Genomic DNA, 26,741 nt, shown 5'->3' with positions numbered 1-26,741 from the left:
AACACCGTGTACAGGCAGCCTCGCCGCCGGTGTCCAATCGCCGTCTACGGCGGCGCGACGTGCGGCGCGTTTTCGGTTCTGCAGGCCGCGGGCGCGACGATGTGCGTCGCCGTGCCACAGGTCCTCCTCGCCGTCGCTGTCACGCTCCTCGTGGCTGCAGTCGTCTGCTGGGCGGTGTGGAGGTACAGGAGCACGCGAAGCGTGCTCGGGAGGCTGCGGAGGGATCCGGGCACCTGCGGAAAGGCATACGACGTATAATCTATCTGTCTTCTTCGTATGGCTCTGCGTCGTCGAGGACGATATGTAAACTTTCCTTGCCAATATGACACTCTCATTGCAGCGCCGTCTAGGTCCACTCTCCGCGTGCGTCGTGGATTGCCGGATTGGGGCTTCCAATAGAGCTGTCTCGCCGAGTGAGGGCGGATCCAGTGATATCAGTGCATGTCTAGACATGATGCATGATCACACCGACGCATCTGTCGGCGATATACATATATACAGCTGCTCAGCGCAGCCCCGGGGGTAATTCATCAAAGCCGCACTAGTCGGCCGTCTCCACGTCGGTGACTCCAAATTTAAAGCATCACTACCACCGCGGGATGGACCCAGAAATCTTGCACTAGAGTTACGTTCAGATTGTCAGAAGGCGGTACGTAGTCACAATCGAGAACTGGGCAGACTTCGGGCATGTCGGGGAAAACGCCGACACAGGCGAGACGCGTTCTTCTTGCATGCACTAACACGCCGTTTAGATCTGTAACGTCTGTACTAAAACTGCTTTGATGTAACGTCCCTATTGACTACCATCCGATTGAATGCCGGCTCCGGAGAAACGCTCCAACTCGGTCCGTCCACCTGGCAGTACTGTCGGCGCACAGAGCAAGAGGGATGCCCTCTCCCGAGCTCTTTCCCGCGCTCCCGAGGTCAGCTTATAATAATCCTGCTGTACTGTTAATATCCGGTAAAAACGGAGTAGCTATAGCCCTCTAAATACTTAGAACGCATTGTCCGTCACGAAGTCAGGATCGACTCCCGCCGGAACATCCCGCCGCTCGCGGAACCTGATCTGCGCGGTGCCGTCGGGCATGACGAACTCCGCAAAGTACTCGTTCGCGGGCCGCCCGCCCCACCGACAATCTCCATGTCGTAGTGGACGATCAAGTGCGCGAGCAGCGCCTTCATCTGCGTCGCCGCGAAGAACCTCCCCGGGCTGCGGGTCCGGAGTCAGCTCTCGTCGCCAGTGCGTCGTCCGAGAACCTGCAGCTCACCACGCGTGCCGCCCGTGTCCGAACGGGATGTACAGCGGGGACGTGTTCACGAACTGGTGCTTCACGCCTTCGCCCGCGTCCTCCCCCCGCATCTCCGCCCACCGGAACGGCTCGAACGCGTCCGCGCCCGCGCCGTTCACCGCGGCGTCGAGGTGCGTCGCGAGCGCGGCACGGCGACGAGCGTCCCGCGCGGGACGGACGTGCCGTCCCGCAGCGTGAGGTCCTTCAGCGCCTTGCGCATCACCGACACTAAGCAGCACGGCCCGCGTCAGTACGACCCGCCGACGCCGCAGCCGAGAGACGCACAGAGGGAGACCCCGTTCGTCCGCTGCGACTCGCGCATGAGGCTGTCGAGCCTCCAGAGGCGGCCGAGGCCCGCCTTCGTCCAGCCGTGCGCGGCCACCGCGGCGGCGGCCTCCGCCCGGAGCGGGCGAGCAGCGCGGGGTCCGCGGCGAGGTGGAAGAGCGCGTGGGTGGCGCTCTGCGAGGTCGTGTTCGTCGCGACGAAGTTGAGCATGAGCACGCGCTGGACGATCTCCGCCAGGGGCGTGCGGCGTGGGATGGACTCCTCGAGGATCCAAGTGAGCATGTCGTTCTGCGCGGGGCGACGGCGCGAGGGTCAGATTGCGTGACGCGGAGGAGAAGAGAGAACGGGCGTACGGCTTGTCGTCCCAGTCGGCGCCGTGTTCCTGGAGCTCAGCCATCCGTTGCTCCACGATGGGAGCGAGCAGAGTGACCGCTCGCTCTACTATGGCTTTCACGCGGCCCGATCGGAGCCCCGCCAGTCTGTGGACGCATCAGTTGTGCAGCGCCGGCGGCCTTCTGTTGTGTGAGGCTCACGGTTTCAAGAAGAACGGGAACTTCTTCATGTGGGCCCGTGCTGAAGTACCTCCCGCACGAACTGGATGGTGAGATCCAGGAACTCTTCGTTGCGACCTGAACGAGCCAATGAGCCACCAGAACCTCATCCCACAAGCTAGTGCGTACGTACACAACGGCGTCCCGACGAAGACGCGGTTGCTGAGCCGCGCGACGATCTTCTGCGCCGTCGGGAACATCGTCACGGCCGCCCACTCTGCCAGGACGCGAGAGCCAAAGCAAACGTCAGAAACGAAGGCGATGGCATCGAAGGAAATCGCGTACCGTCGCCCTTGGCGGGGATGAACTGCGGAACGACCAAAGAGATCTCCTGTACAACGTCTGGAACGATCGCGGGCAGCGAGCGCGTGAGCTTCCCGCGCACGAGGTCGAACTGGTACGGATCGTCGATCCACTGGCGCCCGATGGTCGCGTGCGTATGCAAGTTCTGCAAAGCGCCTCTGTCAGCGTTCGGGTGTCGTACATTCGCGCCGGCCTGGAACCCACATCTTCGGCGGTCTCCAAGAAAGACATCTCGTCGTCCGGGCGCGTTCGGAGGTCTTCCGTCATCTCGGGGCCGCTGACGATGACCGCCCACCTGTCGGGGGTGGCCACCTTGAAGGGGCGACCATAGTACTGTTGAAAGTTTGTCGGTGAAAGTACGATGACGACGGGAAGTGTAGGGCACCTTCTGGTATCCCTCAGCTAACACGATCTTCCCATCGTGGAGGAAACGCAGAGCGGAGAAGTAGGATAGTCCGGGGAGCGACGACCCGCCGACGGTTGGGATCCTTCTCAGCTAGACAAAAACGACGATGAGTTGGTTCTGTGCGACACGCGATGATCGACAGAGCACTTACCGGATCGGACAGCCATTTCAGCGCGACGAGCGCAATCACGGCTGCGACGGGAAAGGTGTATAGTACACATTGGGAGTTTAGAGCGTCCATGGTGGCGAAGATGAGGACTTTGGCTGGTAAGAACTGCTAAGCAAGAGAGGTGCGACGTCCTCTGCCATGCTCTCTCCCCGCTTTATACTCGACCTTCACCTCGCAACACGGCATCCCACACGAGCCTATCTCTCTCAGCGCCCGATCAGGCAAGTCACAAGGACGCGGGCGAACGAACGTACCCGAATCCAAACCTTCTCGCTGACAAACGCGACGTCCTTCGTTTGAATTCGCATCTCCCAAAGCGGGCGTCCGTGCAGCGCACATCGACGAGCATGAGACTGCGCGTCCGCGAGGCCCGGCCGCGCGGCTCGCATCACTCGCGGGCGTGCAATGCGTTCGGAGGGAAATGACGAGCCCGAATGGCCAGCGAAGAAGCAGCCGTCGCGCGAAAGAAGGGCGCGCGGATATGGAGCGCTGATGCCCAATCCCACGCCGCGTTCGGCCGAAGGCGTGTCGTGACGCCCATGGTCGCAGAACGCGAGGACCCACTCTTGCAGTGCTTCTGCGGCTAAAAACTGCCAAACCGAGGGATCAGGTCTCGACGCCTCAGGCCCAGGAGTCAGCGACCGAGCGTGAAGATGAGGATGTACCCTAGTCATACGCACCGTACGGTACGACGCTGACGGTTATCCGCTTTTCGCGGACTCGCCCCTTCCCTACTGCAACGGCACTGCTCTCCCCACAGAGTACGGCCTCGCGACGTCATAGCTATGGCGGTGGGCCGAGCTAGCAAATCTTATTTTCAAGCATCATGGCTCAAGAGTCAAGAGGACGAGCACCCAAGAGGACCTCTGGGACACAGGTCGCGCGATCACTTACACGAACGTCTAGGGGAGGCGAGGGCGCTCCGGAGGGGATATCGATAGCCCGGCGCAAACCAATTCATGATTACGAGGGCTTGGAAGGGCGAACGGCAGCGCGTTCACCTGTGCAGACGCGTCGCAATGAGTGCAAATCATCGGAGGGGCATACACAAGTCGAGACGAACCCACCAGCAGGCGCGACCACCTGACCTTCTGGGGTTAAAGTGGGCCCGGGGTTGAAGGCGAGAAGAGCCTTGACAAGCGCATGGTCACTGCGTCGACGGAGTTCAAGTCGGGGAAACACGGAGGCCCGTAGCACCCGACGGGGCCGCATCTAATCTAATCTTCAACCAATCAATCAACTCAAGCCGCGATACCAACACATCGTCATACCGCGCATCTACTACTAGCCCCATCCGTGCACCTCAGCCGAAGCCTTCTGTACATACGAACCATAATGGGCCCGAGTCCACCGACGCAGCGGGCTCGCACCGCCTTCACCCACCTCGAGTGGCATCCCCGTCGGAGCGCTCCCGGCACATCCGAGAGCCGTCGGGCATACCGCGTACCTTCGTACCCGCACGCGCGGCGCCATGAGCTCCTCCCACTAGAGCGGGGCTCTACGACAAGCACGCAATTCGCCGACGCAATGAAGCGAGATCAAATTTACAACGGGATGCTACAAACGATTGTGTGTATGTGGGGGTGACGGCGGTCCGACTCGTGCGAGCGCATGTGTACTAAAGTCCAACAGACCAGAGTCCGGCTCCAAGCATCCCGAGCAGAGCTACCTACACCGACAGCCGCGCGGTGTCCAGCGTCCGAGGGAGCCCGAGCGCGTCTGCGTCCGCGTCCGGCTTGCCGTCCATCAGCGTGCGGGAAAACGTCTGCGCGTGAGCGTGAGCATGCGCGAGCGCTCGGGCGATGGCAGACGGGGACGCGGGCACGAAGGCGCTCACCCGGATGCGCACGGGCGCGGGGGTGCGGCCGTCCTCGGACGTCGTCTTCAGGTTATCGCGCTGAGAAACGCGGCCACGAGTCGATCGATCAGCCCAACGAAACAGGGAAGAGGGGGAGGGAGACGAGACGTACGAGGTCGTCCACGTGCGCGCCCTGACGCGTCTGGCTCTCGTGCAGCGAGGAGATGACAGGGAGGACGTGTTGGTGCGCCTGCCGCGTGCGTCGGCGGAGCGACTTTCGCGCGTTCAGCCTGTCGAGCGTGCGCGTGGGCATCAGCAAGTGCGTCTGACAGTGACGTGACGGGGAGGGCGTGATGGCGATGGTTGAGTGCACATGCGCACGTCGCCAGTGGCCCCCTGGTGCGAGAGCGGGTCATCAGAGACTCACGTTGCGAGTGTGGAGGTGGCGTAGACTGTCGGGATGACGTTAGTGAGAGGGACAGACGTGCTGGGGCGTGGTCTATCACGGCGGAGAAGGAACGGACGTACGTTTCGAGATCGAGAAGTGGAGGGCAAGGAATATTAGATTCCGGGGCATGGAGAGCCACTGTATGTTCGACGACCGTCCGACAAACTAGGTGAGCAGGCGCCATGTGAGCGTGGGGTGCGCAAGTACGTACGCAGACCAGGGAGACAGCGGTGGTAACACTGCAAAGATACATGCATCACTCCGATCAGTCCGGGATGCAGATAAGGCGGAGGTGAGAAGGCGAACCTTGTAAGTAGACCTGTCTCAACGGTATATAATGTCACGACGTCGATTAAGTGGTCAGTACTGCCGAGCGCCTTAGTAATCACAGTTCGACAAAAGTCACGGAGAACGTACACGGTAGAAAAGCCCGTCCGGCTGCGTTGCAGGAGGGTAATTAAGGTTACGGTAATGAAGACGTCTGTCGCAGTAGACAGCGAGAGGCCCATTGTGAAAACCCACTGCGGGCAGTCAATTTCGCACTACGAATGATGATGCATGTGCCACTCACACCGACTTGATCGACAAACTGCTCATAACTCTGTAGCGTGATCCTGAAGGCCATATATCAGCATTGATCATGCGACCACGCCAAGGGACTAACATCTCGAATGTTGATACTAGGCACCAGATAAGGTGAGCAACCATGTTTGACATGACAGCGGGCAACAGATCAAGCACGTACCAAGGGCAGCGGCTGTGAGGAATTTCTCCGATTGAGCGTTTACCCGAGTGCGGTAGTATTAGTGACGTACCGAGACGGCTGCCAGCGAGAAGAATCTTAAAATCACGGGGGCCTTTAATGAGCGCGCGGGCGAATAGTTGGTACGAAGAGACTCACTATGGGGGCCGTCAACAGCCACGAGCAACCGCTCACTGCGGCAAAATCAGGCCTCGCTTCTGTGGCGAGAGGGAAGGACGTACAGATATAGACGCGGTGTGCAAAAAAGCTGCGGAAGGGGATGAGCGTGAATGGACGAGGTTCGGATTGCGTCCGAAGAGCGCTCACCAATGTGATATGAGAGTCACAATAGCCTGGGCGCGGGGCGTTTGAATTAAAAACGAGGCGGGGAAAATAAAACGCTCTTGGACTCACGGTGATCGCGACTGTAAGCTTTGCGGGCGGCGATGGGAGGTCAGACGAGGCACGCAGGAAAAGGAGGAAGAGCGGCGAACTTACTGCAATGGTCCTAGAAGGCGGGGGAGGACGGCATGGGCGCGTGAATGCAGAACGGGAGATGGAGACGGACCATGGGATGTAATCGTGGATGGTGCTGCTTCCCCAATGTTGGATGAGGTATATCCAGACAGAGGCGAACGCCATCGCGAGGTGGAGGCAGTCGAGCAGCCTAGAGCGAGCAGGGGACATTTGTGTGGGAGCAATGCAGGACAAGAGCGAGACTTGCGTACCACAGGGTGGAGACCTTTTCGCGTGCATATAGTCAGGTCCGGAGGAGAGGGTGGGGGTGAAAGCAGGGCTCACGATGAGGGTGTTTTGACGGAAGTCGTCGCGTCCGTACAGTCTGCAGTAGATGAGGGCTTGTGTTGTCACCCCTCCGGACAATCTGGACGCGGGGCGAGTTCGAAACTGGGCTGGGTACATGGAGTGGAGGGTGGGCTCACATGGCCGAAACTAGAGCACCGATGAGGATAGCACCGACGGTGTCTTGGACGGCCATGGCACATCGCGTCCGGGCGGGTGGGGAGGAGAGGAGCGGGGCGAGCGCCGCGCGGGCGTCGGAGGGAGGGAGAGGGCGGGGAGGATCCAGGCGGTTTGGGCGGACATTGGGCTCGAGTTTTGTCTCGCCTGCTCGACCGGCGGACGATAGATGAAGATCGTTGACGTCTGTGAGAAGACTGCGCGCGCGCGCCTGCGTTTCTCCGGATATGGCTCTCATCTAGCCTTTTGCGGGTCTGCCACGGTCGCGCGCCTATCCTTGCCCCGCGCGCCGAGTTCGACGAACGAGTCCACACACCTCGAGGCTCGACATACCTCGTATCCGGATATCCGCCTAGGTGCTCCCACCATTCAGCCGAGCCGACGTTCCTCCTGCACATGCACACGCAGCGGAATGAAGGTGTCCTCGCGCTCGAGGAAATGAACATCGCGGCGGATATGGTTAAACCCGCGCGCTACGTCTCGAGGACGAGGACGAGACGCGCCACGCCCCGTGCTCCCTGCGCGACGCGTTCAGCTGTCCTCCAAGCCTGTGTCGCCGAGTGGGCGTGTCATCTCCGCGAGCCGTGGCGTGGTCGCAGCTCTGTCCCAGCCCCCAGGCACGGATCGGTAGGCTTTGGTGCCACGGTCGCCACTTACTTACGCATCTCCGTCAGCTCAGCGACGAACACACCGGAAGACGGATGCGAGTCACTTGCGGGAGGAGGCCTGCAGTAAAATCCTGGCATGTGTGTCAGTAGCTACTCGAGTCCCCTCTCAATTGGGCGGGTGGATTGATGAATGCTCGCACTTTCGCAAACGAAATGAACGTACGGGAACATGTTGTCAAGGGAAATAGGTGGACGGCGTAGCGCGTGGCCCGCGGTGGCAGAAGAACGCCTGGTCATCGCGTGAGGGGCGTGAGAAGACTCGGCCGAACTTCCTTTTCTGGTGTGGCTCTCGCATCGAAAATCTGGTCAGGCTCGAGCGAGTCGTCCACTGCCTACTCCCGTCCACCTCCTCCGCTCTCTCGACCGTAGACCCCGGCTTGCACTGGAAAACACCTCCCTCATATCCTCGACCACACAACCCCCTCTGATCGAACAAGATAGCGTCCCTCCGCCAGCTCGTCCAGCGAGCCCTCACCTCACCACTCCGTCCCATTGTACATAGCATAATGCCGGGACTCACGGGAGAATCGAGAAAAATTGCCGGGTACGAGTTCTTCGAAACCGTTCTCGGCAGCCCCAAGTTCATTGTTGCGCCCATGGTCGACCAGAGCGAGCTCGTACGTCTCCTCTTCACCCGCCTCCCCGCCTCCCGCCTCCGTCTCCTCCTTTTCGCGTGCTGCGCTATATCTCACCGACCTTTCCCGCAGGCATGGAGGAAACTCTCCAGGAGGTACGGCGCCCAGGTGCGTCTCTCAACGTTTCGCGCTTACGACGCGTGCTGAAGCCGTTCTGGATAGTTGGTGTACACGCCCATGATCAACGCCAAGGTACGTTCCACGGGCTCCTGTATGCGCGATGAACGCCGAGTATATCCCTGCGCAGATGTTCGCCGACGCAAAGCACAAAAACTACCGCGAAGTCCAGTTCAACACCGTGCAAGGAGAAGAAGGCGGACCCGGAGACAGGCCGCTCATTATCCAGTTCTGCGCCAACAACCCCGACTACCTCCTCACCTCCGCCAAGGCACTGGAACCGTACTGCGATGCGGTCGACATCAACCTCGGGTGCCCACAAGACATCGCGAAGAAGGGTCATTATGGGTCGTTCTTGCAAGACGAATGGGATCTCATTCACGACCTCAGTGAGTCACTTCCTTCTCTCGTTGCGGACGCACCTCTCAACTGCGGAGGCCAGTCAGCATCTTGCACAAGAACCTGTCCATCCCCGTCACTGCCAAGTTCCGGGTGTTCCCAACGATCGAGAAGACGGTCGCATACGCGAAGATGCTCGAGCACGCCGGGGCGCAAATGCTCACCTGTCACGGTCGCATGCGCGAACAACGGGGCCACAGATCTGTGAGTTTGCGCCTTCGTTGCGTAGGTTTTTCTCATCTTCGGCGTAAAAGGGCGTCGCGGACTGGGAGAAGATCCGGGCGGTGAAGAACGCGGTCTCCGTACCCGTCGTCGCGAACGGGAACATGCTCTTCCACGGGGACGTCGAGAGGTGCCTCGCTGCGACGGGCGCGGACGCTGTCATGTCCGCCGAGGGTAACCTCTACAACCCTGCCATCTTCACTCCCGCCCAACCCTCTGCCTCTACCTCCACTACTCCCTCACCCATGGCGAAATACCTCACCGGCCTCCACTCGCGCAGCACCACCCTAGCCTCAGAGTACCTCACGATCGTCCGCGAGCAGAAGACGCCCACGGCGCCGAGCGCGGTCAAGGGCCACCTCTTCAAGCTCCTCCGGACGGCGCTCGCGAAGCACACGGACCTGAGGGAGCGGATGGGCCGCGTGCGCGCGGAGAAGGACGAGCGCACCTGGGACGGCGCGTTCGAGCGGTACGAGGAGATCGTCCGGGAGCTCGACGCGCGGCTGGACGTGAGTGCTTCTTGTCTCGAGTTTGCGCGTCTCCGATCTGGGGGCTTCTCCGAAGGGGGAGACTCTGGATCGCTTCTTCTCCCCCCCTCTCTCTGTGAGCCTCGGCTGACGCCCTTTCGCCGTTCGGCAGGCAGACATCGAGGCCGCGGGCGCGAAGGACAAGCCACTCGAGGAGCTCGCGCGCCTCGATCCCGCGACCGGCTTCCCCGTCCTCCCCCACTGGCTCGTGCAGCCGTACATCCGGCCCCTGCCTGAAGAGCCCGCACTATCCAAACCCGCGTCGGCGAGCCAGAAGAGCGGGGTTGCCGTCGTAGTCGGTACGTTAAGGCCGTTCGCTGCGATCCAGTCGCGCGCTGCTCACGCTCGAAACAGATCCGGCATGCGAGCCGCAGGTGGCGCGGGGCGCGAAGCGGCACGTTCCGGATGAAGAGGGGGATGCGGGCGAGGGAAGGAAGGAGCGTGCGGAGGAGGCGGGAGAGGACGGCGAGGTGGAGGCGAAGAGGGTGAAGTTGGGCGCGGGCGGAGCAGGTGCGGCGGTGGCAGATGGATAGCGACGGTTTCTCGTGCGTCACATATGCCTCATATGCGCAGAGAAGTGTCAGGTTGATAAACGTTTGAACTGCGTGTGTTTCCCTGCCGACTTGAATGAAGCTCGGAACTGTTTGTGACAAGGATTCCAGACGCTCAGGCCACGCTCGACGTGGTTCTGTTCTCGACAGGCTTCCAGTACACGGACCTGCACGTCGTCTCCCTGCGTCTTCCGCAAATGCCGCCGCTTCGACGAAGAGAACAATACAGACAATACCCCTTGTAACCTTCGAGAGGCTTCGACGATTCACCGGGCCAGTGCGGCATCCCCCCTCGACCCCTTTTTCAAGCCGACCGCAAGCTCTAGCTCAAAAAACTCCTTCCCTAGTCTCTGCAAATCATGTCCTACCCTTGGATGGTCATCACACTGTTACTCGCATATACTCTTAACTTGCTACCTTCATCCAGGCACCTCTATCTGATCATCCCTGGCAGATGGTGACGACATGCATGTACCGGTCGCGCTGGAGGAGAGGGTGACCACTCCAGACCGCAACGTTAGAAGCCTGCAAACCGCACGATCGAGATCAGCAATCAGCATCCCGCGCGAACACACGGGCACAAACCTCAGTATAAGTCGCCTTGAACGTCGGGTGCGCCGCGATCTCCTGCACGCACACCCTCACCCTCTTGTACTCGTCGTCGCCCATCAGCTCCTCCCACGCTTTCCTCCCCTCCTCCTCCGGGTACCGCCCCACGTCCCTCTCGAGCAGCCACACCGCGCGCACCACGTGCAGCCCCGCCACCATCTCCGCCATCCGCCACCCGCCCGCGACCCAGCCGGTCCCGGGCAGGTCCGCCTGCACGCTCGCGGACTCCGTGAGGAGCGCGCCCAGGAACGTGCTCCGGAACGTGCTCCGGAACCCGTCCGCGAAGCCGGCCTCGAAGCGCGCGCCACGAGCTTGGACGCGAGCTCGGACGTGGGCGGGAGAATGCGTGCGGCGGGGAGGACGTCCGCGAGGAACTCGAGGATCGCGTGCGACTCGGGGAGGATGAGCGTGCCTGTGGGCGGGTCGCACGGGTCGCAGTCGGCGGGGACGTCGTATGCGATCGCCGGGATCTGGGGGGCGCGAGCGGCGGGGAGGTCAGCGCTGGACGGGGGACGGTGGGGGAGAACGAGCGCGCGGACCTTCCCGAGGCGGTTGATCCGCGCGGCGTACCACGGCTCGCGCGGGGGGCGGACGTCGACCTTGCAGATCGTGTAAGTAGTCTGCGTGGGCATGCTCGAGAGCGAGGTGGACGCGCTGCGAAAAGTGCGAGGAGTCGCTCTGAGGGCGGAGTCAGCGTGGTTGTGCGGAGAGGTAAGGAGACGGTATAGCACCATTCCTGCGTAGAGGATGTTGGATCCGCTGGCCATGGTGTATGTGGTGGCGATTAAGGCTGGAGAACGGGGTGGTTTGTAGTGAGGACTTCGTCGGGTTATATACGCACTCTGCGTGAATTTTATCGCCCTTCAAGTCGATAATCAGAGCACCCAACGGATCAGTCAAAAAAGCCGGGCGTCCTTAAGAGCCGCGCATGTGGGCCGAGACTCGCGGCCGTGCCTATCGGGCTCTGGGCTCAGGCTGACCGTACCCCCTAACGCAAATATCGAGGCAACAACGGACTTCATTAGATGATACGGCTGAGATGTTGTCTCCACTTGACCCGGTCGCGATGATATCGTCAAGCAGATGTGTCTGCCAGAGGCTGCCGCATCGACGCGCAAGTTCGCCGGCAACGCATCCCGAACAATTCTGCAGAGGTGCCAAAGCTTTCGCGGACCCCACGCATCCCGCCTCGGAGCCAAGTAAAGTTCGTACTTAGCACTACGAAGGTACTTAGGGGTTCTGGCATGAATTTATGGGCGAGAGGCGGGTCTCTCGGCAGATCCGGCCTCGCACCGCTGGACCATGCTGAGTCGGACGCCGGTCATGGCAGACGTGCGCCGATCCGGAGCGCGGTTACTCTGACGGGCTACTATTACATCGACACAGCCGTCGAACCATTTGCACACGTCCCGTGCGGCGTGAACTAAGTCGACGTCGACACGACCACGGTGGCCGCAACGCAGAGAACCTAGAAGTGAAAGTGAGCATTAATGAACTGGGCGGTACACAGGCCAGCGACAGAAAGTACCTCGCCGCTACGAATGTTCGAACAGACGCTGTTCACGTTCGGGTTGTTCTCCAAAATGAGCTCGACGGTCGTCCCCGTCGCCGCCGCGATGCTCACGCACGTCTCGTCCGTGACGACAGTATGGGTGAGCGTGCAGTCTTGGCCAACGACGCCGAGGCACAGCTCCTGCGAGGTGTTGTCGGCGTGAGCTCGAGAACTAACAGCAGCGGGAGGAGCAGCACACCTCGTCGGGGAAGAGGTTCTGGCAGGTCGAGTCGATGACCGGGTTCACGTTCGCGAGTTGGAAGCTCGACACGTTTTCCTTCTGGCAGATGGCGTCGCAGGTGTCCCCCGCGACGACGGTGTAGTTGCGCGAGCAGTCTGCCGCTGCCTGGGCGTTCGCTGGAGATGGGTGGGGGTCAGCCGGGTTCGTTCGGAGGTGATCAGCTCGAGCAGGGTGCTCACCGTGAAGAGCGGCGACCGCGAGGAGGGCGACGGAGCTGAGCGAACGGGAGAACATCTTGGAGCGAGGTGAAGGAGGTATTGAACCGCGGGCTCTGGGAGGGCGGAGCAGTGAAGTCCACGGCGAGCAAGCCAGAGCTTTTATGCTCCACCTCCCCCCACGTCTCCATCCATGAGACCACGTTCGTCTCGGGCTGATGACTCCGCCCGAGTACACGTACGAAAGCATCCTTCTATCGACGCTGGCGGTGCGCTCTCGCCTGCGTCGACGTATATATTTTTGAGTTTCGGGTCCGCAAGAATTGTCGGCGCTGATGGGGAAGGACAGATGGCTTGTCCGAAGAAGGCCGTTGAATGGCACAGCGTATATGGGTGCCTTGAACGTGACGGCACAGCCATGGTCCTAGGATGCGAAGTGTCATGCATGACTGGGGACGTTGGGAATGATACAGTCAACTCCCTCAAAACCCATACCCCCCATACCCCATACCCTCGCATACCCCATAGCTTTCGGCCCTTCTCAAGTTGGTACAGTGAGATAACCCATAACCCTCTGATACCCCATAAGCCATAGCTCAAACCGGGAACCATAACCCATACTATGGTATCTAATCGCGCTTAGCGCCCTAGATCTATGCCATGCGTGCCGCCCAAATGGGCAGAACTTTCCCGTGTGCCCTGCAGTCAGAACTCTCCCCGACTGGGAGGCTGTCAACTCAGTCGAGAATGAGCCCGAGCCCAAGGAAACAGAGCTGGAAGAATTGCCGCCATCTCACCGCGAGGCACTGCAAGCTGCCGCAGTTCTCACCCACTTTGCAGCTCTCGTTGAGGGCCCAGAGGCACGCAAGCTGGAGGCAGCCCTTGGCGCCTTTGGCCGTAAGACCCGAAAGGCAATGGATGCGGACAAGGTTGACACACGTATCACTGATTACTTTACTCGTACGTAGATTGCGGAGAGGGACACGGGCAGGATTTCGAGTGTGCCAGGCGGGCGGAAATACGGGCGATGTTTGGGCGTCAATAGATTATGTGATCGGGTGCCACGGTGGGCGCTTCTCCTCATACCACATACCCTCGCATAACCCATACTTTTGGGGCCATCCCGAGGGGTATGGGTTTTGAGGGAGTTGACTGTATGCAGGGTCTGGATCATTGGGCCATGAGGCCTAAGATTGAACAAAGCAAAGATCAACGACAAATTCCATAGAGAATGGCAGTAGGTCGACATATATTCTGTGAGGGTCAACCACTTATGAAACTTTTGAAGGAACGAATGCATGCTTACTTCAAATTGGTCTTAACACAGCTACAGCCTTTACTCCGTGTGCTCCGAGTCACGTCGGACACAACGGTGAGAGACAGCGCGCGCACATCAAACCGTCGCTTCGGGTTTCATGGGCAAAGACGATGGTAACTTAGGTCTGTCTGAAGGAGATGCGCATGAGTGCGATTGAACGTCATATTACAAGTGATTAGATTGCTCGAGACTGCCGGCGTCACCTCGCGCGCTACCCCTCCATCATTTCCTCGGGGGGCGCCCCACCGCCTCCACCGCCGCCGCCGCCGCCCTGCTCCCTGTCCTTGCGCGTGGCCTTGACAACGTCGTCGACGCGGAGCAGCACTCGCGCGGCCTCGATCGCGGTCTTGAGCGTCTGCACCTTGACGCTCGCAGACTCGTACAGGCCGTACGTCTTCATGTCCGCCACCTTGCCCGTTTCGCCGTTGATGCCCCACGAGTGCTCCCCGTTGGCGTGCTTTGCCTGCGCGCGACGTCAGAGAACGGATAGGAGAGGAGAGCGGAGAGGACGCACCCGGAGCTCGGTGAGCACGCGGATCGCGTTCCCACCCGAGTTCTGGACGAGCGTGCGCGGGATGACCTCCATCGCGTCCGCGACGGCGCGGAACGGCCAGCCCTCGACGCCCGTCACGCTCCGCGCCTTTTGCTGGAGCCCGACCGAGATCGCCATCTCCGTCGCGCCGCCGCCTGGTGCGAGCGTAGGGTCGAAGAAGACGTTGCGCGCGACGGACATCGCGTCCGCGAGATTCCGGTCGATCTCGTTCAGCACGTCCTTGGACGGCCCCCTGAGGAGCACCGTGCATGCTTGCGGCTCCTTGCACTGCGTGAGGAAGGTGAAGTACTCATCCCCGATCTTTTCGACCGAGAACAGCCCGCACTTGGTCCCGACGTCGGACGGGCGAAGGTCCTCGACGCGGTTTACGATCGTCGCGCCGACCGCGCGCGCGATCCGGTTGTTGTCCATTTTGCGCACCCGGCGGAGTGCGGTCACGTTCGCCTTGTAAAGGAAGTGCTGGGCATAGTCTGCGCGCGCGTGAGCGGCGGGGGAAGCAAGACGGCGGGACGTTGCGCACCTGAGACGCCCTTTTCGGTGATGACGAGGTCCGGCTTGAGCTCGACGATTTTTTCGACCATGAGCCGGATCTGCTCCTCCTCGATCTCCTGTATCCGCGCCCAGTCCGCCTCCTTCGAGATCTCGATGTTCGTCTGGGACTCGCCCTTCTTGTACTCGAGCGGGCAATCGAGCAGCACGATGCGCGGGTTCTGGATCCGCCTGCGCATCTTCGGGTGGGTGATGTCCTTGTTGAGCATGATCCCGTCGAGGACCTTGCTCTGCTCGATCTCGCCGCCGGGGATCTTCTCCACGCGTGCGTACCGCTTGATGTCCACCGTCTTGAGCGCGCCCTCGTCGTGCGCGACCGTCCGGACGGCCTGCAGCGCGAGGCGGCACATGAGGTCGGACCAGCGCATGACGAACTTGGTGCCGATCGAGGTCTTGATGAGGGAGAGCATTTGCTCGTCGTCGTTGACGTCGATCGGGATGGAGATGCGTTTTATGATCTCAAGGGCCTCTTGGAGGGCCTTGTTGTACGCGGAGATGATCACGACGGGGTGGATGTCGCGCTCGAGTTGGGAGAGAGATTGGGCGAGAATTTCTCCCGCTAAAGCGGGGGTATTGGGACGAGAGGACGCCCTCAAAGGAGGAGACTCACCGAGAATGATTACACTTGTCGTACCGTCTCCACACTCCTCGTCCTGTGTCCGGCTGAGCTCAATCATGTTCTTGGCGGCAGGGTGGGCGACCTCGATCTCGCGAAGGATGGCGTTTCCGTCGTTCGTGAGGCTGAGTTGTGTACATGAGCTTACGGAAACGATCCACGGAGTGAGCGACGCACAGAATACCGCCCATAGGATCAAGAATCATCTTGAGCATGGCTTTGGGGCCAAGACATGTCCTGATCACATCTGCGACAGTCTGCATGCGGTGAGCGTCGAAATGCCGCGCATACAGCGGCTCGCATACCTTGGCGGCGGTAATATTTGAGATCTGTGCTTTTCGGCCCGACTGCCTCTCGGGCGCGGTGTCTAGAAGCAGTCAATCGACTGGTCATCAATGCGAGAGAGCAGACGTACTCATCACAAACACGGTGTCTGTCCTCCTGCCTGCATTTTTGGCTGTAGGAGAGGGCAGTGAGGGGAGAGGGAGGAAGGAGAGGGGAGAAGACAACGCGTGCGCGTTCAGACTCTGCAGATCTCGCGCCCACTGGCGTCTACGTTTCCGGATTGGGAATTTCATCTCGTGATATGACGCGCCTGAGAGGCGCGCTCGCGACTCGGACACCCTTCAGCCAGCCGTCCAGCTCGTCATGTCGTCTATCGCGCGCTCCGTTTCTGTTGCCTTCTTTCGCACTTCAACACGGTCTTCGATCTACCCGGCCCGATGGAGGAGCACGCCTATAACGCTCGGTTCGCGATTCATGTCACAGCGAGAGGCCCCGGCCCAGAGCAGTCCATTGGTACGCTCGGTACGTCTGCTATGATTCGGAGGAGGTACTGACAACACCCTATGCAAGCTCTTCGTGACAGGCTTAAGACCGCTCTCAAAGCCGCGATGCAGGTGCGCTCATGTTACCCGGTCGAGACGCGCCGTTCTGGTGTTTGACTTGGACGACGTGTAGTGCAAAGACACCATGAAGTCCACGACGATTCGAGTGCGTGTTTCCCTCTTCTCTTGTCCCGCCACGGGTCTCACCCTGTGCGCATGTCCTTCAGTCGGTCTTGTCTGAAATGAACGCGGCAGACAAGGCCGCGTCCGGAGGGAACGTGAGCCCTCGGCCCTCGCCGTCGTCGTTCGCAAGGCCGCCCAGCGCCGCGTACGCTCTCGCCCCCTTCTCGCTCTCTCGCTCACCCTCATTCTTTTCTTTCCTTCGCGCCTCGCCCCCGCCCGCATGCACGAAGATTGATGCCGCGCCGAGTTCGAGGCCGCTCGTCGCCCGGACCTCGCCGAGAAAGAGCTCCAGGAGGCCGCGCTCATCAACACCTTCCTCCCCCCGCTGATGTCTCAGGCCACAGTGGACGCAACGCTGAGGAGTTACTCGCAGATCCCGCCGTCAACGCCGCGGTCAACGCTGCGCCAATCGCAAACAGGCGATGGGAGTGTTGTTCAAAGCGTTCTATGCGAGAGTGGACAAGGCAGAGGTGGATGGGGCTGCGGTGAGGCGCACGGCAGACGCGTTAATCGTGGGATGATCAGGAGTGTCGGGTTGAGTCTTGGACGCGTTGGTTTCCAGTACCATGGGCAAATAGCGTATGCATGCGTAATCTGCTAGATCTTCAAGTATAGTACCCTACTTTTCAGACACGACGAAAATCAATTGATTGATTAAAGAAACACTGTACAGAGCGAGTGACGGTATGTGATGAGGATGTTGCAAACAAAGCAAAAACGACAGGTCGGACGTATGCACGGAGACGCCTAGTCGTCGCCGATTTTTGGGGCAAGGTAGTAGCGGATGTACCCCTGGTTGAACTCATACGAAACCTGACATGGGCGCGTCGAGTGAGAGCTCATTCTGTGTGCAGCAGGAGGACATACTCACCAAGAGCGGGACATCGTTGCTCATCATGAGCTGCACCTTCTTCGCGAGTGACGAACTTTTCGAGAAGTTGACCAGGTATTTGAGGGAGAACGTGAGGGTGACGGCCTGGTTCATCTCAATCCGCACCCCCTCGAAATCGTCGTCGTCGTCTTCCGCATCTTTCTTCACCTTCTTCGCGGGCTTGCTCTGTGTTCGCCCAGTCAGACGCAGGGACATGTGCCAGACTGAAGCTTCTCTACCTTCTCTGAGAGCGTTTCCGCTTCTTGCTCGAGCCCTCTTCCTCGTCCTCGTCCTCATCCTCCTCACCTTCGTCGGCTTAAACTCCTCCTCGCCCTCCTCCTCGTCCCCATTCATCGACACGTCCTCGCCCTCCTCCTTCTTCACCTTCTTCATCTTCATCTTCTCCTTCCCGCCCTCCCCGTCGCTCACTTCGTCTTCCGACTCTGCCTCAGCCTCGTCGTCATCCTCCTTCTTCGCCTTGCCCTTTGACGACGAGCCCTTCTTCTTGCCCGCCTCCGCCGTCTGCTTGAGCAAGATATTCCCGTTCGCGGTCTCGCCGTCGGACACGAACCGGACACCCTCCTTCGAGACCTCGAGCCGGACGGACTCGCCGAGAACGGACAGGTCGCGCACGATCCGCGCGAACTCGCTCGACGGCATCGTCACCGACGCGTCGTAGTCCGTGTCCGGGATCCCGAGGGTGTCCGCGTCGATCTCCATCAGCTTCATCTCGTACTCCGCGATCCGGTCCGTGTCTGTCGCCGCGCGCCGCGTCAGTCCCGGGGGCAGGAGGGGAGAAGGTGGAGCCGGGCTCGAAAGGAAGGACACGCACTCTTGGACTCATACGTGAGCGTGAGGATGTCGGCGTCGTCGCCCGCCTTGAGGATGCAGATATCGTCGTCCTTGGCGCACTTGAGCACCTTCGTCAGCGAACCGACGTTCACCCCGAGCGGGATCGTCCGGTCGCAGCGGTAGCGCTTGAAGCCCTGCGCGTCGAGCTTGACCGCGACGAGCGCGACGTGGGAGTTGTCCATCGCCTGCAGCGTCTGCAAACGCGGTCACTCGGAGATCTCGCAGGGATGACAGTAGGACTTACGATGCCCTCTTCGTTACAGTTAAAGTTCGCGTCGGAGACGAGCTCCTTCACGGCTGGGGGGCGCGTCGCGTCGCGTGAGCGGGTGGACAATGAGCGTGGCATGCGGAGGCGTACCGTCCATGAGGCGCTTGAGAATTGCGGCCTCGGAGAGCTTGGCTTCGAGCATTGTGGAGTGCTAGTGGAGGACAAGGAAGTGTGAGGAAGGGTGGATGGAGAGCCTGGAGAAAGGCAAGGAGGACAAGGGGCGCGACTCGACGCGTCGCACGGGCGGTATTTTGCGCCACGTGACACGTGACGAGCGTGAGAGGGGGCCAACGCGTCGCGTCGCGTGTAGGCGCCAGTGCTGCTTCCTGTCCTTGTCGAGATTCTCAGAAGACTGCATAGGAGCGCGGTTATTCTGCGTGGATCGGAGGAACCGGTTGTTCGGTGAGTCAGCTGTGTATTCGCCTGCTGAATCATCTGCCCCATTCCGAATTCCCCCTGCTGACTCGAGTGAACCGCGGTCCGCGTCGACTTTGAACGCTTGTGCGCTGCCGAGCGCGCTGAGCAGGCTCTGAGCGGCCGCCTCGCAGTTGCATAAAAGGGTGACAGGCATCGGTCCATCTCCAGCTCTCCACGTTCCCCTTCTCCCAACCATGCCATCGCCTCGTATCATCCTCTACAACGTCCAGGTCCGTCCACTTTGCGTGGCGTCTCATACCTCGCTCACTCCGTTTCAGGGCTCCCACTTTGGCCAGCGGGTGTGGCTCGCGCTCGAGCAAGCCAAGGCCAACTACACGTTCCACGATTTCCAGTTTACCAACCCCCGCCCGGAGTGGTACTTGCGCCACATCAACCCCAGCGGCGCCGTACGTCTTCCATCTTTCTGCCAGTACGGGCGACCTCTTACGGAGTATCCAGATTCCAGCCATTGCCTTCGACGTGCCCGAAAACTTCTCTCCAACCGACCCCCCACCGGGCACAGTCGGCGTGAACGAGTCCCTCGCCATCCTCGAGTTCCTCGCCGAGGCCCTTCCCGACGCCAACCTCCTCCCGACCGACCTCGCCGCGCGCGCCGCGTGCGCGCCTTCATTTTCCGCTTCGAGTTCGCCTTCGCCAAGGCCTTCCGTGACGTCTTTTACGAGGGCGAGCACCCCCAGGCGCTCCTCGACGCGTTCGTCCGCTACCAGGACGAGCTGACCGGGACCGCGCGGCGGTACCCGGACGAGCCCACGGGCCGCGACGGCGGGTTCGTGTTCGGGCAGTGGTCGATGGCGGAGAACGTCGCGGCGCCGTTCTTCGCGCGCGCGCTGATGTGCCTCGAGCGCGATATCGGAAGTACCCGCGGGGGAGGGGCGCAAGGCGTGGGAGGCGTACACCCACGAGGAGAGGTTCGCGCGGCTGCGCACGTACGTCGCGGACGTGTTCGCGCACCCGATCTTCAAGGCGACGTGGGACCTGGTGAGTCTGTCTCGGCTTCTGGCCGTTCGGTCGCTGACGGTGGAGTCGTAGGACGCGGTGCTGGCCACGTGGACCAACTACGATGCTGTCAAGCGTGCCTGAGCAACATCGACGCGCTCCGTCGGCCTCTCCCCACCTGCCCTCGCACTTCTGTGCTACAATCTGTATGAGACATATATCTAGAGGTTCCTACGAGCCACTGGCGAAAAACAGCGAGATTCTGGCAGTAGAGCTCTCGCAATTTGAGTAACGAAGTCGTGACTTTCTCACAATTGACATTGTCGCCTCCTTCGGCGCTTTTCAAGCGGAGCGATAGTATCTTTATGTATTCGGCGCCAACCGTCGTGTCTGGGGTGCGCCAGTATTTCCTCGCGCATTTATCCTAGTGATTTTTCTTGGTGATTTTTTGTACATAGGAGGCATGCGGATTGCACCATGTGAAAAGTATGAAGGCAACGAGGAGAGGTGGGAGAGATATCGCGGAACGGCATATTAGCTTCAAATTGGCACGTTCAAACAGTGCACTTCGAGCAAGTGCTGCGAAATGATAGTCACGAACGGAATGGATACTTTTCCGTTCCGATCATGATGATTTTGACTTTCCTCTTGGCATACAACGAGTGGTATAATACACGAGGAGGTGGCAGACACACAGGAAAATCCGCTCTAAGGAGTAGCAGGAACCTCGCGAGCATCTTGGGGAAGTTGGGCGTCCCGAGCCCGGTCACGGGTCCCACCCGGCGGACGCCGCAAAGCCGTCCGTGTCACAGCCCGGGTTCGTCCCGTTCGTGATGTCGTTGAACATCTCGGGGTGCGCGTAGATCTGCGTGGGGGCGTCAGCGAAAGAGCCAGTCGGGATGCTAGATCCACGTACCGCGGGGTTGATCCAGCCGACAGGCCTCTTGCCGAGAGCGAACCGCGCGTCGTTCACCGCGGTGAGCAGCGTCGCGAACAGCGGGGCCGACGCGGACGTGCCCGAGATCGGGCGGAGGTGGCCGAGGAGCGCGATCGAGTAGTTCAGGCCGTTCGCGGAGACGTCCGGGAACGCGCGCCCAGACGCGTTGAAGACCCCGGCGGGGAGCGACGGGACGTGGTGCGCGAGGTAGTTGGCGACGGCCGCCTTCTGGAACGACGGCACGGGGAAGACGTTGGAGAAGCCGCCCCCGGACGGGAACCGCTGGAAGACCGCGCTCTCGGGATCGCGCACGCTGTTCCCCGGCACCACCTGCGTCGCCCCGACGGAGGTCACGTACGGGCACCCGCCCGGGAAGGTCGGGTTGAAGCGCGTGCCGCCCTGAACTTGCTCCCCGGCGTCGTTCAGGCAGGAGCCGTCGAAGCCCTCGACGCCAGAGTCGCCGGAGGAGTACACGAAGGTGGCCCCGGTCAGCGCGAGCTTGCCGTACTCGGCGCACTGGCGCTGCTCGTACGCGGGCGTGAGGTCCGCCTCCTGGTACCCGTACGACGTCGAGATGACGAACGTGGTGGGCGCGCTGCCGCAGGCCTCCGGGCCGGTGAACCCGCCGGGCTGGTCGTTCGGGTACGTCGCGTCGAACTCGGGGTCGTCGCCGGCGCAGAAGGAGCCGTCGAGGGCGTCGAGGAAGTTGTTGAAGGACTCGAGGCCGGTGACGTCCCCGACCTGGTAGAGCTTCACCTGCTGCCGGTGCCCGAGCAGACCCATCGCGGTTTGCACGTCTAGGTTCGCCTCACCGATCAAGTTCGGGTCGCTGGCGTCTCCAGAGGTAAAACTGCCGCCGTCGATGCTGATCAGCGTGGGGCGGTCGCCGACCTGGCTGGGGAGAAGTTGCCAAAGAAGACGTCGAGGTCGCTGGGGAGCAGGATGTTGGGCGAGTACTCGACTGTGATGCCCGTGTGAGTAAACGTAGAAACGGTAGGAAGACGACTGCATACCGATACCCAGGGCATTCTTGTTCGCAGCCAAAATCTTGTACTCAAAGTTGTAGAGAGCGCGCAGACAGTCCGGAGTGATGAGCTCGTCACAGGTGGACAGATCCGTAGGGACGTGCTGTGAATTGCGTGGTGAGCGTCATGTCCGATCTTCAAACAGACAACTCTCCCACCTTTTGTGCGGCGCCGATCAAAGGGTTGATAGCGTTACCAAACTTCTCGTGCTTGATGGGCTTCGCGAAGTGCAGCGTCGGTGTGACGAGGTCGACGTGTTTCGAGACGTGCGCGGGCAGGCTGTAGCCGTCCTTGCAGGCGATGTGTGCGCTCCCGTCGGCGTGCTCGTACACGTAGTACTCCGTCCCGAGGAGGCTTCCGCCTCCGCGACGGTCGCATTCATGCGCATCCACGTCCCGTCCTTGCTGAGCACGACGCGGACGCGTCCACCGTACCGTCCGCGGTGAGCCACGCGCGGACCGCCTCGACCGCCTCCGCGGATGGCCGGAAGGCGTCGGCGACGGCGGCGGGCGTCCAGTGCTGCTGTAGTTCGGCGATCCGGGTGTGCGACGTCCAGAAGGTAGTCGTCGAGGCGATCGAGGTTCGACTGCACGAGCGCGACGCTGAGCGGGAGGACGAGGTCGGGCTCCGCGCGTCGGACGGGCGTCCAGCCGCGCGGGTGAACCGGCGCGTCTCGTGCACCGCACGCCGGGCGGGCGCGGACGCGGCGGCGGCGAGGGAGGCGAGCGCGAGCGCGACGAAGCTGCTGGGGAGGATCATACCGGGCTGGGGCGGGGACACAGGATGCTTGGTTGGAAGCGAGGGAGGGTCGCTAAATAGGCGGCGGGAGCAGACTAAAAGACACCGCCCGCGGTGCGCGCATCAGTACGCGACCATATGGTCCGGGTGGACGTATGGGAAACTGAGGAAATGGCTGAGCGAAACCTGTATGTATTGGTCCTGAAGCCTGACGCCTGATGGTCGCAACGTTTGATCAGCAACAAAACTACGCGACTTGCCTGCCGAATGCCTTGTACTTACAGAGGGAAGTACCAATTGCTTGTGGCCATTGTGCTGTTTTTGTCAGTCGTCGTCGAAGTTTGCAATGAACGAAGCGCCAGTGTTGCCATTCACACATACTGTTCCTGATGCTGTGCCAATGTACAGCGAGCAGCGTGGCCGGTGACACCTTCGTGTGAACTTCACATGGGAGCATATGCTGATGTTGGGTCCGACATTACCGCAAGTCGCTGCAATGGTCACAGATCGGCGCTGGTGGATTCGGGTGAGGGTCAACTACAAAGAGGTGGCTTCGGTAATCCATGTAGGCGATTACCTGCAAAATGTACACCCGGTTATGTCAGCCCCCGGCTGTTGCATGCTGAAATGCACTTACGAAAGCGAGAGCTCCGGAATGTCGGATCTGTCTCGCCGACTGTCCAGCGCCGTGAGATTTACATACGTAGCTCACGCTGCAGGGGACGCCGCACACAGGTAGTGTGGCCTACATTTCCACTTTCTGTGGTTAGTAGTGCTGTTCAGTCTAAGCTATTGTCGTCTGAATAGATTCCGAACGGACCTCCTAGGTTCGCTTTCTAGATAAGACGCGGCGCAATGAGCGCGAGCCAACCTCGGAGATGAGCACAACCTGGGACAAACTTTTAACTCACCGAAAGGCGCGAGGGCGCGTAGTGATAGATGTAGGCACCAGCGTAGCATATGGAGACTCACCGACTCTGCACTTGGCAGTACGCAGGATTTACAGTTCGTATGCAAATGGTTGCAAGCCTCAGGCTGTAAATGATCGAGAAAAGTCCCAATCACGTGGACCCACGCCGTGGCTTCAAGCTCAAGTCGGATGCGATTCGATGTGACTTTGGCGCCCCACTCTTTGCACAATGGAACACGACCTTCCCGCAGTAATTCGGGTGCTCGTCATCGAAGCGTTGGACCGAGACCACACACGGACCTGTGTGTCCGTGTCTCGCGACTTCCGCGCCATCGCTTCCCCGTCGTTCTCCAGACTACTTACCGTTTAAACCAATCGGCTTCGATGCGACCTGCGGGTTCCCCGCTCTGCCGGGCTTCTCATCCGGACACGCCCACCAGATCTGGTGTAGCTACATACATAGGGCCTGGAGCTCACTGCTTCCAGGCATGCTTTTCGCACGTCCCTACCACACGAAACATGCTCGCACTGGGTAATCGAACCGAACTATGTAGGAAAAATGTCCGTGGGCGCAGCGGTCGCGAGTAATACATGTCCTACGCTAATTGTCAAAAGTCGAAAGGGGGTGGGGCGGGACGAATGTACGGAGCAGAAATCGTGATGGGCGCAGCTACGTATGCTATAGATTATGGGGGGATGGTGGCGAAAATGCGGGAGCTCGTCCATACCAGTCAGTAACGATGCTCCGCGCGGAGGGCAAGACGGCAGCCGGCCCACGAGACGATGCACGGGAAAGAGTGTCTATTAGCCGTAAGGACTGTGGGGTATTCGTGTGTATCGTGGGTGGTATGCTACGTCGTCCGCGCGTGCTATGTCTGTCCAGGTTCGTCTGTCGTCGTCGGCACGGGAGGAGGAGGGGGGGGGCGTTACGGCTGCCGCCGGCCGGATGTTCGCGAGGGGAAGAGCAGACGCACATCGTGGGCTCACAAATGACTTTACTTGTTGTACCCCACCGTCGGCATCGCGTCGAGCTGGAGGTTCGATCGCGAGCGCGACATGACCTCCGACGCAACGTCGTTCCCATACTGCTCCGCAAGTTGGCTAAGCAAAGGCACCAAAGTCAGCGTGAGTCTTGGGAGGCATCGACGCGCCACCTACTTTGCGTAGTTGTCCATGATCACCGCCATCGAGTTCATGTTGAGGCGGTACGCCTTGGGCATCATGCCCTTACCGAAGCGGTACGTGACGTGGTTCGAGCACAACAGGCCGGCGAGCATGATCGCGATCTGGAAGGGACGAGGCCGAAGACGATGATGTACCAGCGCTTGAGGACGACGCGCTCGAATTCGATGTACGGCGCCTTGCATCCGGGCAGGAGCGAGCGCGCGTAGCACGTCTGGGAGACGGTGGCCTCGATGAACGGGTTGAAGTAGCCGCAACAGTGGAGCTGGTTCTGGATCCGGAGGCGGCCATCGAGGCCCAGGTCGCGGGACCACTGGGCGTTGACCTTGCCCTCGAGGTTGAAGGTGCGCTTCTTGTAGGTGATGTAGCCTGGGGTGACGAGGAGGGCGAAGCAGATCCAGAGGAGGAAGGAGTAGACGGCGAGGAAGGCGCGGTTGTTGAGCAGGATCCCGGCCCAGCCGATGACCGAGGTGAGGACGCCAAGCGCGGCGGCGACGGTGGAGATGATGAGCTCCGTTTGGTTCCCTACGCGGATGATGTCTGCGTGTGTCCATGCGTTGAAGTACACGAGCAGGGTGGAAATGAGGCCCGCAAGCGAGTAGATCGAGAACTGCAGGAGGCGGACAATGAGTGTCAGGCAGGGAAGCAGCGGATCAAGCGAGACATGCGTGGGCGTGCCAGGCCACGGGCGCTCCACCGATAATGCCAAGGACAGAAGGGTAGGCAAGGTGATCCGGCGCCCCGCCCATACGTCCCGACCACAAGACAGCGACCGCACGGCGTTCGGCAGGAGGCATGATGCGCAGGAGAGGAGAACGAAAAGATGACTCACCAGGAGGTTGGCGACGAAGAGGATCCATTTGAAACGATTCCATCGGAGACGACGGCCACCCTTGCGGCCGGGATCGACACCATCGTAATCGTCGTCGCCCTCGCCGGGCATGCGGGCCTCGTTCGCCTTGAAGGCATCTCGGCCCCCACCGCGCTTGGGATGGGGATGGGGGCACCCTTGCCACCCTTGCGGAGGCGGACGCCGCCGCCGGTGAGGGTGGAGAACTTGGAGGGGAGGTAGTTGACGGAGAGGGAGCTGGGGAGGCCCTTGGTGTCCATGAGGGGGGTGCCGGTGCCGGGGGAGGAGGAGCGGAAGGAGCCCGGGCGGGAGCCATAGGGAGGGTTGGGGGGTCGAGACCGCTGCTGTTGTTGTTCATGCCGGCGAGCATATAACGAGTGGAGTTTGTGTTGGATTGGACGGAGGGCGAGTGGGAGTTTAGAGACGAGGAGCGGGAGTGGCTGTCGAGGGGGGCGGGGTGGAAGAGGCCGGGAGGGTGAGGGTTGTAGGGATCATAGTCGAGGGGCGGATGAGAGCGCGTGGGTTGGGACATGGGAGGAAGACTCACGACGGGCTGCGCTCCATCTAGGCGAAGAGCATGTGCGATTTAAAGGACGAGAGACAGGAGCGACGGGGCGGTGACAGAGCAGGAGGAAGCGCGGGTGCGGGCAGAGCGTCAAGGGCGGCAACGTGCACAGAGGCTTTCTCACGTACCGGCTCCGGCGTCCTCGCCCCAGGGCCCGAGATGGGCAGCCCGTTCGAGTCGAGGTACGTCGACCACACCCGCTGCATCCTGGGCCTATCTACAGAGGAAGTACAAGGAGAGTGCAAGCAGCGTCTGCTGGTGGTGGTATCGCGGTGAGAGTCGTTAGTCGCCTTCCCTGCTCAGCTCACGTCTATCCTCGGCGCCCACGTGGCCAAGTTTGTTTTTCCCTCGAGCCCGTCGCCATCCACGGCCGCCTCTACGCATTCCACCCTACGTCTCTCCCCCCGCGACGCCCCTCCGGCCCTCAGCCAAAGTATGTGCACCATATACTCAACGCCCTCGACACCCACCCAGTCGC

General features: G+C 60.8%; 11 protein-coding genes across 11 annotated transcripts; 3 read left to right on the top strand and 8 right to left on the bottom strand.

Moving 5' to 3' along the window:
- Positions 1–1,011: 1,011 nt before the first annotated feature.
- BXZ73DRAFT_93249 (cytochrome P450) lies at positions 1,012–3,075 on the bottom strand (the record flags this gene model as incomplete). Its single annotated transcript, XM_048026621.1, has 11 exons — positions 1,012–1,210; positions 1,269–1,378; positions 1,441–1,517; positions 1,575–2,053; positions 2,108–2,130; positions 2,157–2,203; positions 2,259–2,342; positions 2,411–2,573; positions 2,633–2,761; positions 2,814–2,924; positions 2,986–3,075. The coding sequence occupies 11 exons, from the start codon at positions 3,073–3,075 to the stop codon at positions 1,012–1,014; spliced, it is 1,512 nt and encodes a 503-aa protein (XP_047871719.1).
- A 1,597-nt stretch (positions 3,076–4,672) lies between these two features.
- On the bottom strand, positions 4,673–6,988 carry BXZ73DRAFT_107605 (uncharacterized protein; the record flags this gene model as incomplete). The annotated part of the gene is made up of 19 exons (XM_048016964.1): positions 4,673–4,768; positions 4,841–4,900; positions 4,974–5,091; positions 5,229–5,253; positions 5,330–5,414; positions 5,461–5,488; positions 5,667–5,770; positions 5,821–5,863; positions 5,914–5,929; positions 5,995–6,006; positions 6,065–6,089; positions 6,151–6,185; positions 6,234–6,259; positions 6,319–6,344; positions 6,406–6,499; positions 6,560–6,658; positions 6,720–6,733; positions 6,793–6,874; positions 6,933–6,988. 19 exons carry the CDS (start codon positions 6,986–6,988, stop codon positions 4,673–4,675), a joined length of 1,044 nt encoding a protein of 347 aa, XP_047871718.1.
- Positions 6,989–8,143: 1,155 nt separating this feature from the next.
- BXZ73DRAFT_56471 (Dus-domain-containing protein) lies at positions 8,144–9,946 on the top strand (the record flags this gene model as incomplete). The annotated part of the gene is made up of 7 exons (XM_048021485.1): positions 8,144–8,254; positions 8,345–8,380; positions 8,435–8,464; positions 8,520–8,778; positions 8,832–8,992; positions 9,043–9,519; positions 9,650–9,946. 7 exons carry the CDS (start codon positions 8,144–8,146, stop codon positions 9,944–9,946), a joined length of 1,371 nt encoding a protein of 456 aa, XP_047871717.1.
- A 583-nt stretch (positions 9,947–10,529) lies between these two features.
- BXZ73DRAFT_82455 (uncharacterized protein) lies at positions 10,530–11,464 on the bottom strand (the record flags this gene model as incomplete). The annotated part of the gene is made up of 4 exons (XM_048023716.1): positions 10,530–10,613; positions 10,674–10,962; positions 11,016–11,167; positions 11,237–11,464. The coding sequence occupies 4 exons, from the start codon at positions 11,462–11,464 to the stop codon at positions 10,530–10,532; spliced, it is 753 nt and encodes a 250-aa protein (XP_047871716.1).
- Positions 11,465–12,120: 656 nt separating this feature from the next.
- On the bottom strand, positions 12,121–12,724 carry BXZ73DRAFT_82454 (uncharacterized protein; the record flags this gene model as incomplete). The annotated part of the gene is made up of 4 exons (XM_048023715.1): positions 12,121–12,165; positions 12,226–12,390; positions 12,449–12,606; positions 12,670–12,724. The coding sequence occupies 4 exons, from the start codon at positions 12,722–12,724 to the stop codon at positions 12,121–12,123; spliced, it is 423 nt and encodes a 140-aa protein (XP_047871715.1).
- A 1,450-nt stretch (positions 12,725–14,174) lies between these two features.
- On the bottom strand, positions 14,175–16,132 carry BXZ73DRAFT_93247 (T-complex protein 1; the record flags this gene model as incomplete). The annotated part of the gene is made up of 7 exons (XM_048026620.1): positions 14,175–14,426; positions 14,478–14,986; positions 15,037–15,624; positions 15,676–15,806; positions 15,859–15,938; positions 15,987–16,048; positions 16,108–16,132. The coding sequence occupies 7 exons, from the start codon at positions 16,130–16,132 to the stop codon at positions 14,175–14,177; spliced, it is 1,647 nt and encodes a 548-aa protein (XP_047871714.1).
- Positions 16,133–16,403: 271 nt separating this feature from the next.
- Positions 16,404–17,269, top strand: BXZ73DRAFT_107600 (uncharacterized protein; the record flags this gene model as incomplete). Its single annotated transcript, XM_048016963.1, has 6 exons — positions 16,404–16,479; positions 16,537–16,580; positions 16,642–16,674; positions 16,736–16,786; positions 16,939–17,084; positions 17,254–17,269. The coding sequence occupies 6 exons, from the start codon at positions 16,404–16,406 to the stop codon at positions 17,267–17,269; spliced, it is 366 nt and encodes a 121-aa protein (XP_047871713.1).
- A 169-nt stretch (positions 17,270–17,438) lies between these two features.
- Positions 17,439–18,824, bottom strand: BXZ73DRAFT_56476 (proliferating cell nuclear antigen; the record flags this gene model as incomplete). The annotated part of the gene is made up of 6 exons (XM_048021486.1): positions 17,439–17,504; positions 17,563–17,746; positions 18,056–18,317; positions 18,395–18,608; positions 18,659–18,711; positions 18,773–18,824. The coding sequence occupies 6 exons, from the start codon at positions 18,822–18,824 to the stop codon at positions 17,439–17,441; spliced, it is 831 nt and encodes a 276-aa protein (XP_047871712.1).
- A 469-nt stretch (positions 18,825–19,293) lies between these two features.
- BXZ73DRAFT_107598 (uncharacterized protein) lies at positions 19,294–20,200 on the top strand (the record flags this gene model as incomplete). The annotated part of the gene is made up of 6 exons (XM_048016962.1): positions 19,294–19,329; positions 19,378–19,506; positions 19,559–19,765; positions 19,828–19,904; positions 19,963–20,098; positions 20,150–20,200. The coding sequence occupies 6 exons, from the start codon at positions 19,294–19,296 to the stop codon at positions 20,198–20,200; spliced, it is 636 nt and encodes a 211-aa protein (XP_047871711.1).
- Positions 20,201–20,822: 622 nt separating this feature from the next.
- BXZ73DRAFT_93245 (subtilisin-like protein) lies at positions 20,823–22,777 on the bottom strand (the record flags this gene model as incomplete). The annotated part of the gene is made up of 8 exons (XM_048026619.1): positions 20,823–20,921; positions 20,973–21,822; positions 21,885–21,954; positions 22,007–22,121; positions 22,177–22,372; positions 22,440–22,537; positions 22,569–22,643; positions 22,700–22,777. 8 exons carry the CDS (start codon positions 22,775–22,777, stop codon positions 20,823–20,825), a joined length of 1,581 nt encoding a protein of 526 aa, XP_047871710.1.
- A 1,884-nt stretch (positions 22,778–24,661) lies between these two features.
- Positions 24,662–26,262, bottom strand: BXZ73DRAFT_93244 (uncharacterized protein; the record flags this gene model as incomplete). The annotated part of the gene is made up of 6 exons (XM_048026618.1): positions 24,662–24,767; positions 24,825–24,892; positions 24,964–25,458; positions 25,681–25,833; positions 25,865–26,138; positions 26,246–26,262. The coding sequence occupies 6 exons, from the start codon at positions 26,260–26,262 to the stop codon at positions 24,662–24,664; spliced, it is 1,113 nt and encodes a 370-aa protein (XP_047871709.1).
- Between the last annotated feature and the right edge of the window lie 479 nt (positions 26,263–26,741).

The sequence above is a fragment of the Epithele typhae genome (genome assembly GCF_022376455.1).
Source record: "Epithele typhae strain CBS 203.58 chromosome Unknown BXZ73scaffold_116, whole genome shotgun sequence".
Lineage (NCBI taxonomy): Eukaryota > Fungi > Basidiomycota > Agaricomycetes > Polyporales > Epitheliaceae > Epithele > Epithele typhae.
This window is presented reverse-complemented; position numbering and strand designations above follow the sequence as displayed.